General features: G+C 32.1%; 2 protein-coding genes across 4 annotated transcripts; both read right to left on the bottom strand.

Moving 5' to 3' along the window:
• Positions 1-2,584: 2,584 nt before the first annotated feature.
• Positions 2,585-3,907, bottom strand: LOC115986177 (uncharacterized mitochondrial protein AtMg00810-like). Its single transcript, XM_031109034.1, has 2 exons — positions 3,866-3,907; positions 2,585-3,106 (listed from the first exon to the last, which is right to left on the bottom strand). The coding sequence occupies exons 1-2, from the start codon at positions 3,905-3,907 to the stop codon at positions 2,585-2,587; spliced, it is 564 nt and encodes a 187-aa protein (XP_030964894.1).
• Positions 3,908-5,086: 1,179 nt separating this feature from the next.
• LOC115983618 (metal tolerance protein 10-like) lies at positions 5,087-9,689 on the bottom strand. 3 transcript variants are annotated; one of them, XM_031106345.1, is made up of 7 exons: positions 9,552-9,689; positions 9,090-9,356; positions 7,735-7,847; positions 7,253-7,498; positions 6,422-6,502; positions 5,861-6,091; positions 5,087-5,553 (listed from the first exon to the last, which is right to left on the bottom strand). In XM_031106345.1, exons 2-7 carry the CDS (start codon positions 9,274-9,276, stop codon positions 5,209-5,211), a joined length of 1,203 nt encoding a protein of 400 aa, XP_030962205.1. In that variant the 5' UTR covers positions 9,277-9,356; positions 9,552-9,689; the 3' UTR covers positions 5,087-5,208. The 3 variants fall into 3 exon arrangements, with proteins under 3 accessions (XP_030962205.1, XP_030962207.1, XP_030962206.1); XM_031106347.1 differs by having other exon boundaries at positions 9,566-9,689; XM_031106346.1 differs by lacking the exon at positions 9,552-9,689 and having other exon boundaries at positions 9,090-9,545.
• Positions 9,690-10,237: the final 548 nt, after the last annotated feature.

Genomic DNA, 10,237 nt, shown 5'->3' with positions numbered 1-10,237 from the left:
AATTGATAACAAATTCATTATTGTACTAAGGAACAACAAATATTTCCACTTAAAAAAAAAAAAAAAAAAGAAGCAAAAAACAAATATTGAGGTGTCAATAACATCCCATAACACCTCAATAATTGTTGAATTATCACATAAGTACCTTCATCATCATGCCTTTTGCATGTTCCTCAAAAAAAGAAAATCATGCCTTTTGCTTTGCTGACGAATTTTAATAGGGATCGAAGACACAAAAAGTCTGCAATTCAACATCTTATTGCGTATCTGAGTCACTATTGATAGAGAAAGCATGCAGCACCAGCTCGATTAGATCATTTGAGGCTTAAGACAACAGCTTTAAAGCAAGTTATTCTTTGTATTTAAGTTTGGCTTACATCTTCCTTTCAATGCATAACATTATTAATTCGCTTAATATTTCTTATAACATACTTTATTTTAATTAGGATTTTATCAATTATAATTAGATCTTTGTCTTTTTTTTTTTCTTTTTTTTTTTAATTTAATTTTTTACAGAAACAATTGATTGATTGATTGATTTTTTTTTTCATAAAACTTCTTTTAAACCTTTTGATTTTAAAATAAAATTATCAATATTAAAATATAAAAAAAAAAGCCTTTATGTATAGGGGTTAATTTAGAAAATATCAATCATTTAGCAAAAATAATACATATATCATGTGATTATATCCATTAAACCCTTTGTTTTTAATCTAATGGAATGGTTAGTTTATCACAAACCTTATATCTGAAGGTTAATTTTTTTTTTTTTTTAAAATGAATTAAAGTCACGTCCAAGTTAACTTAGTTAAATGCTTAAATATTTAATTATTGATGGTTCTTCCTGAAGAAATTAATCCAAATTCCAGAGTCAGCAAGTAGTGAGGAGCTTAATTCATGATCACAATGGACTTTGGTAGTAGGTTCTCCAGACCCAATTACTTGGGCAATCAGTGTTTTAGTTGCATTATGGACTTGTGAGCAATTATAGATGATCTTCAATTAGCTTTCTCGCCCATTTGTTAGTTGAACCTATGCTAAACTTGTTATACACTTTCTGACTAATAGTGCCGGTTTATTAGGATCCTCTAAATTTGAAATGGATCCATTTCATGTTTCAGATTAACTATTATAAATAAGATGGTGTATCTAGTGTCATCTTATTTAAGATTAACATCATTTAAAATTTTAAATGACATGACATTTGGTACGGTTTTTAACTTAAAAAAAAAAAAAAAAAAAAGACTATTTCCATTTCAAGTGAAATGGAAAAGGCATCTTGTCTGTTCATGATTTCTATGCTTCTATTGTTATGGATTGCAAATCTCTCATGAGCTTGATATCTTATCTAGGGCTACTTCATTCCTAACATGAAAAAAATCAAACAACTGATTTCCTAGCAAAACTTGGTTACTCATAAGGCTTGTCTTTTGTTGTTCATAGCACTCCTCCAATACACAGATAAGAACGTAATATTTGTAACTAGCTACAACAAGTCTTTTGTTTAGTTTTTGGTTAAAATTTGATTCACTCCCTTGAATTTTACTTTAATTCTCAAATTAGTTTCAAAATTTTAATTTTTATCAATTTAGCCTCAGTCAAAATGAAGTCAATCTGGTTCTTTTGTGATGAATATTATTTCTATTAAAAAAAAAGTTGAAACATTAATTGTATTTGCTAAATGATTTGGATAGAAGAACCATACCTGCTTAATTTAACAAAGTGAAGGATTAAATTAACAAAAATCAACCATTAAGGATTAATTTGACAATTGACGTGAGAGTTAAGGGACTAAAGAATAATTCTAGAATAATTCTAAGACGAAATAATTCTAGATAAAAAGGTTCAACCACTAGTACTCATCATACACAGCACCTACATATGTAGAAACAAAGAAATGTAGGTAGTAAAGGAACATAATTTGACTTATGTAATCATGAGTTCCAATTACCTCAATCATCAAAATCTTAACATTAAAGGAAAAAAAGAAAAAAGAAAAAAAAAGAATAGCGTTTACTTGAATATTATAGAACAATAGGATTTGATTTGTTACATCCCTCATTCGTAGGGTTTTAGAGAGAGAAATTGATTGGAGAAAATATCTGAATCTTGTGTATTGAATTGATTATGTATACATTAACACTAACATTACTTATAGAAAGCTAACTAACTTAAACCAATTAGTTATAACACGTGTGAACTCATTCCACTTGTATGTACATGTGTGAAATACTCGAGCACTAAGCTACGTGAAGTTTACATCAGCTGCTGCACTACTCCTGTCGTTTAGTTGCTGCGTGTGTCGTTTAGGCTCGAATACGGTCTTCAACATCAGTTCTTGTTTCTGATCTTCTTTTCTTCTCTTATTCTAATGTTTAGAGCTTTGATACCCCCCCCCCCTCTCTCTCAAGATGAGGACCAGATCTGTGTATGTTAATAACACTCATCTTGGAAAGTAAAGAAGAAAATTGGTGAAAGCTAAGAGCCTTAGTGAACAAGTCTGCTAGTTGTGAATGTGTTGATGTGTAGAATAGTTTGATGGTATTGTCTTGTACTCTATCTTGAATCACATGACAATCTACCTCTATATGCTTAGTTCTCTCATGAAACATAAGATTTTCACCCATGTGCATTGCTGCTTGATTATCACAGAAAACAACACTGGTCTAGAATGAGAAACCTCTAAATCTTTGAGCATAGCTAGGAACCAAGCCACATCACGCACAGTTGCTACCATAGCTCTATATTCTGCCTCTGCAGATGACCTTGATACAATGGACTGCTTCTTAGACTTCCATGAGATCAATGAATCTCCCAAGAAAATGCAGTAACCAGTAGTGGACCTCCTAGTGTCCACACAAGCTGCCCAATCTGAGTCTGCGTAAGCCTTTAGATGAAGATCTGACTTAAAAGATAGGAAAACACCTTGACCTGGATTGCCTTTTATGTACTGTGGAACTTTGTGAGCTGCACCTAGATAAGGTTGCATTGGCTTATCCATATATTGGCTGAGCTTATGGACTGAGTAAGCTATATCAGGTCTAGTGATTGTGAGGTACAATAATCTGCCAACTAATCTTTTATACACACTGGGATCAGGTAAAATCTGCCAACATTAATATTTTTATTCATAGCAATATGGGAGGTCACTTAATATAAGATGGTTCTTTCCTTTTCACGGATTGGTAATTTGTTGAAGCTATATGTAAGTGAATGGTCTAATATTTTATAATGTACATTTGATAGATTAAGATACTGAATTGGAATGTAATTTCCTAATGTTCAATTTTAGATATTATGCAAAAGAAAATTAAAAGTATTTTAGAGTTGCTCTCTAATTTTTAAGGGCTCTTTTTGCAGATTCAAGAATTTTTGAAGTATTGACAAAATCTGTCATATGAAGGTCATCAAATATAGAAATATTATTTAATTATGTATTTTAAAATTGTTGAACTATAATTTAATACAGAAAAATACTGACAAAGTTTAGTGGTATATAATTTTACATATCATACAATTTAAACAAACAATAAAAACAATATTATTAACTTTTTACATGTTATTATATGGTATAATTTAGTTATATATCAATAATAATCCTACATATTGCATTAGAGCCATGCACATAATATATATATATATATATATATATATATATATATATAATAATGCAATAAAATTCAAATTTTAGATGATACTTAATATATTTCGTGGGATATACTTATTATGAAAAGTGTATTTCTGGGATTAAACTTGCAATATCTTTTCTGGTTAAGTTGGAGAGGCTTATTAATTCTTCGCTTTTGTACCTATTGGTTGAGTAACATTCTTCAATTTGTTCACGTTATTCTTCCTCTATCCTCACACTATCTGCTTCAGAAGCCTCATGCTTTCCCGCTGCTTCCATCAACGCCGTCCACGGCCACTCAAATCAGGCCCTACAAAGGAATTTGAATTATATTTTTGGATGGTCATATGAATTTGGTGATGGCATGTGCTTCTGCTAAGCATTTCTATAGTGGTTGTTTTCGTTTTACTTTAATTTAATGAATAGTAAAATACATTGGGGTTAGTATCCTAGATCAGGACCAAGACTAGGGTGCTTAAGTATGATCAAATAGTTGCTTTATATGAAGTTTTCAAGAAATGCATCATTTTAATCTCCCTAAAAGTTCTTAGGCGATCAGATAAGGCTTCTGTGGGTTTTTCATGTGTTTTTCATCATGTGGTTGCAGGTGTTTGCTGTTCTTTCGTGGTTGAGCTAAAGTTTTTATATGAATTATTTTTGTGACATTGACCTGCAACAACGTTATCTTTATGGTAGTAGTATTATAGTTTTTTGTATTTCAATATTCATATATATATTGAATTGTCAACCTTTAGGATTTGTTCTTGATTCTCTGGAAAAAGAAGATAATAATGATTTGATTCTCAATGTTTCGAACTTGAAGTTACCTATAAATAATAAATGATTTTTTTTTTTTCAAAACTTGAAGTTTCTTTATCTAGGGGGTCCTATTGCATCATCAAGTTTTAGTCTGTTGATATGCCGCGAATATAATGTCAGCATTGTGACCTTGAACATACTTTGATGCTTTTTCAGGTCACAAATACCCATTAGATATTGGATTCAAACCGATTGCATATAGTAAGAAGAGCATCCACTCAAATGGTACTTAACAAGAAGAGGATAGAATAATTAGTTGCGTGCTGCTATTGGAAGTCATGTATCTGCCGATTCTTGAAATTTCTTCTAGAAAGAAGAAACCAATAATGATACTTGTAGGCATGTTTCATCTAAAAACAGCAAGGAGTGTTTTTGGAAGTGAATTTTGGGAAATATTCACTTAGTTTTTGAATGCGCTTATGTCATCACTATTGAACATGTATTTGATGAAGTGTCTCATTTGTAAAACTTGAGAGTAATAAGATTACTTTTTTTTTCTGAATAGAATGGTATGTTTATTTCTTTTTGTTTTTGTTTTAATACAGGAGAGTTTCACTAACACAACCGGTAAGATAATGAAAACTTCAAAAGATAAAATTTGTTAAAATTTATTGTATAATTTGGAACTTACTCCCACATTGCGCAGGTTTGCAACTGGTTACAATAGAATCACATCACATATTAACTAAATCAGCAACTCACCCCTTTACTCTGGAAAGGCTTAGCTCTGATCGTTACTACTGTCATCATCATCATTGTCATCAAACCCCAATCTTGTGTTCAGGCCTATGAGAATACTCAAAATCTATATGTACAAAAGCTCGCTCAATTTCAGGGAGTTGCTCAAGTTTTTCTTGCAGCGACTCACCAATATCATGAGCTTTGTTCAAAAGCATGTCTTGTGGCAAAACTATGTCAACCTCCACAAAATAATTTGAACCAAAAGTGTATGCTCTTACTGTGTCAATGTGCTTGATATCTTCATGGTGGTTCCATATCAGATATGTTAGCTTTGCCAAAAATTCAGGCGGTGCTGTCCTTCCAATCAGTGCCCAGACATTCTCAATGACTATCTTCGTCCATGTATTCATTGTATATAGTGCTATCTGCATCACAGGTTCAACAAATCATTATGAAAAGATAGATTAAGACCAACTCCAAGAGGCCAATCACAAATAGTGGGCATTTCACTTAAAACATGAGAGATATAGAGTGAATGCCAATATTTGGACACGCAAAACATGGCTGCTAGTTATTTTGATAATTTTAGGAAAAGAAAGGAAACTAATGACTTGCAAAGTAGCTGAATTCAATTATCATTATTACTTTTGGATGAATAAAAACAACAAATGAACCCAATTATCGAAAGTATAGTAAACAAGAAGAAGAAAAAAGAGCTGCTTATGAACTCACCATAACAGCTCCAGTAGGATCAATCCACCAATAAAATCGAATGGCTAAGATGGCTGCTGCCAAACCAATTGAATTAGTAATAACATCGAAAAAATGATCTTGAGCATAGGCTCTAATGATATCATTTTTAAACCTTCGACAATAGACCACAAGCATAAACTTCACTATGGTTACACAGACCATTATCCCAATCATCCATTTCTCCTTCTCAGGATCCCTTTCAGGCTGGGTCTGTAATCAACACAAAAAACAAAAAACAATATTAAAGGACTCGCTGATACAGTAAATGACTACGGAAAATGAAAATATAGAACAGTCATGTTCAAATTTTGCATCCACCAACTCAGAATGTGATCTAACAAGGATCTCATACATTTAGGTAGTAGCTTTTCATGAAGTACAAAGAACCAAGGTCACACTGAACCTCAGACATTAAGAAGGGAGCTGATTTCAAATCCTTCTCAAAGCCAACTTTGATTAAAATATGTCTGTGTCGAGCCACGCTCACTGCCATCTACATCCTTAACTTAGATTGGAGCATGTGAAATAAAAACTGCATACCTTCGCCATGAATTGTCGACCAGACTCAAGCAGAATTTGTAATCCAAGAGTTGCCATTACCGAAGCAAAAACAATGATTCCCTGCAATCTCAAGCTAAATTAGTAAAACATTTGTTGCATTGAAGAATAAGTTGGGTCCACATCCCTGTAAGTCATAATCACTCTTGAAACTACACTCAAAATTCTATGCTCAAGAGTCAAAACCAATACTATTTATTCCCAAGAGTAGATTGTTTGATTACCTTTCCATTTGATCCCTGAAGTTTTTTATTCCTAAGACTAGATTGTGTCTATTCAATGCAGTTTCTAATTAAAATTTTTTTCCCAGAACCAATGCTACTTGTTTATAAACTCAGTAGACCCTAAGCTCAACATTTCGATAACAAAATGAGAGCCTAAAGCATGGACCTGATGAAATATTTAGTCTTGTATTGCATTAACATCAAACTTCTTGTAATAGAATAAACTGTGGCATGACATCATGAAATGTCTATCTATTGCCTTTGCCTCTAGCATTTGTGGAATAAGACATAGCTGAGCCAATAGAAGCAATGATGGAATAGCATTTCAGTTTATTTCTCTCATTGATTGCAGAAAGGATTGATGAAATCATGAAATGGAAAATAAAAACATAAAATCCGGACTTCTTTGGGGTTAACTTTTTTAATTAGTATAAGATGAATAATTTTCACTCCACCAACTTCTGAACAACCAAATGATCCACAGATGCAACACAAACCAAGTACACATATGAATGCTGATTATCAGCTTCAACAACTTCAATCCACCAGAATCTGAGTTTTCAAAGAATTATTTGATTGGATGACTTACCACTGGCTGCATACGGTTTTTTCCAATTGGATAACGATACTGGTTTGGGTTTCTCATGGCATGGGATGTGAACCACAATATAAACCCTGACAAGAGATCTAAGAGTGAATCCAATGTTGAGGCAATAACCGCCAATGATCTGCTTTGAATAGAAACATAGAGTTTTGCCGCAAAGAGCACAATGTTAGCTATGTTTGACAAATAGATAGCCATCCTCTCACTCTTCGCAAGCTGCTGCATCTCATCCTGAGAATAATAATTTGCAAAACAATTAACAATGAAAATATTATGGGTTTTTCTTTTTCTTTTTGGTTTGTGTGTACGTTTTGGGGGGGGGGGGGGGTTGTGCTTGTTCACCAGATGGTATATAATGGAAAATTGAACTTTTCATTAACTATTTTATATTGTCAAAAAAGAGAAATTATTCTCCTACTTTGTTCCACAAGTTGTCATTCAAAATCATCAAGTTGAACACAACCAACCTCTGTTAGACTTCCAGGCATACCACCATTTTCAGTCATGGTCTCAATCTCAGTAAACCCTTCAAGGAGTCTTTCTTGTTTCTTATAATAATCAGAAACCTTTCTTCGCTTCCCTATACAGTCAAAAGTACCAACTTTCGCATTATGTTCATCACTAGTCATGCATAAGAAGGTAATTGAAAGCATTCAAAGTCATCAAATATTGATGTTTCATTTTCCAAAAGAACCTAATATCATTCAAGTATGTTAACGAGTAACAATCCGTCGGATAATTATGCTATTAGAACTCCAAGCATAACATGAAAGGCCATATATATGTGAAGTCTATAGTTACTCTCTTTATGTATCATCTCCAAAGAATGTGAAAGGAGTAATTCCTTAAAGCCTTATGACTCCATCATTCACAAATTTTAAGTGCAAGAATTATAAGATGTCCCTTGCTGGTAATTGAGAGTTTCCAAAAAGCATCTAACAAGAATAAATTCTCTTCAAAATTCAAGGCCAAAAGATCAATGGATTATATTTTTTCTCCAGCTATTTATTTCTTGTTTGGTTGTTGCGGTAACAAAGTTGGGATGTCAAAATTCAACAATCAATTCATATGCATCAATAGAATGTCAATAATTGCCCCTTTTTTTTCACAAAATAAAGTAACAAACCATTGGATCAATAACTCGGTTGAGTCAACTTAGTTGTTAAGCCCAAAATCAGATTATAAGCTTGAAAAAATAAAAATAAAAATAAAAAAAGCTTTGAAATTTGTAGAAAGAAAACAGTAACTTGGCCGAGTCAACTCAGTTACCAAGCTAAATATCAAATTATACACCGAAAATAAAAGCACATCTTTGAAGTTTGTACTTTGTACAAAGAAATTAGTAACTCGTCTGAGTCAACTCAGTTATCAAGCCAACGTCTGTGTAGTAACTCAGCTGAGCGAGTCAACTCAGATATGAAGCGCAAAATCAGATTACATATTTTACATTAACAAAGAACATCTGTGTCCTCTTTTATTTTTATGGTAAATAGTTCTAGAATCTTGCTAAGAAAAGAAAGATTTATGGAATTAAAAAAAAAAAAATTCATTCTAGTATTGGCATTTCCTGGTCATTATTAAACTGTAGGTGCATCATAACTTTAACATAATATCATATTATATAATATAATTCATGCTAACATCCGTACATACATTTATATTGATAGATAAGGTTTTATCTTTTTCTTTTTTTTCTTTTTTCAAGTACCATTAAATTCAATTATATGACCAATTGGTCAAAACAACCACATGATTGAGCTAAATTATATGAGTAAAGAATTGTGTATATGCAATATATGTATGTTCATGAAAGAATACTTACTTGGGGCATGAAGAAAGCTGCTGAGAGTGAAGAAACCATGCTGATGATCACCACCTCTACTTTCACTAAGTGCTGGAAACTCTCGCACACTCAGCCTCCAAGACCCAGATGACATTTCACTTCTCGATGCTGATTCAACATCTTGTGGCACCAAATTCTCTCTTCTGCTCTCATGGGTCACTTCCATGATGAGCTTTCTCTCTCTCTCTCTCTCAAACAAGACTGTGTGGCCTTCTATGTTGAGCTTGAGCTTTTGCTAATGAAAAGCTGAAAACATAAACATGGCAAAGTCTTTGATAAATAATATATTATGTATAACAAGTCTAGTACTTTTCCGTACCACTAATAAGTCTTCACTGCAAAGACTGAGAATTTCTAAAGAAATGGACTGGATGGATCATAATAAAAGAAAAGAATAGCATAAAAGAGAGAGGAATAAGACTATAAAGTTAAAGTTATCACAGTTGTTTGTTGACATCTTCGAACTTGCAAAGAAATTTCCTAGAACAATTAATGCAAAGCTAAAAGCAACTTCCACGTATAAAGGTTTGGGTGCATAATAGAGTTTTTCCTTTCGGTAGGTCGAGTTCATATCTTGACTCGTATACATATTAATATTGCTATCATAGCTTCCTAGGGGCGAAGAAAAACCGGATTCTTTTAAGGGTGAGGGAAGTTTGTACGAAGCATAGCGGGAAAGGTGGATCAACCAAAACATGCATTTTATTTTTCAACAAATTTTCTCACATACTTTTTAATGTATTTCGATAATTTCATACATATGATATACCATTTTTTTTTAAATAAAAAAGAAAATAGTTTTGAGAAAAAAAAAAAAAATTAAGAACCATAAAAAAAAAAGAGAAATTAATAATATGACTATAAGAAAAAAAAAAAAATCTAACTTTTGAGAAGATGCAAAAACCAAACAATTTGACATGAAAGAAAGGCATACGAAAAAAGAAAAAGAAAATATGATTTACAAAACATAATATGTTCTCCATTCTCTTTGTTATATCAACACCCATAATATATAAACATGATTAGTCTATTTTTTAAATCCTAAAGTTTAGGCGTTTTCAATCAAATCAAGAAAACAAAAATATTACTAAGGTTGATCAAAAAAATATTCTTCATTCTTTTAAAAA

Source organism: Quercus lobata, chromosome 4 (genome assembly GCF_001633185.2).
Source record: "Quercus lobata isolate SW786 chromosome 4, ValleyOak3.0 Primary Assembly, whole genome shotgun sequence".
Classification (NCBI taxonomy): Eukaryota; Viridiplantae; Streptophyta; class Magnoliopsida; order Fagales; family Fagaceae; genus Quercus; species Quercus lobata.
The sequence above is the reverse complement of the archived record's forward strand: the minus strand, read 5'-3'. Positions and strand labels throughout refer to the sequence as shown.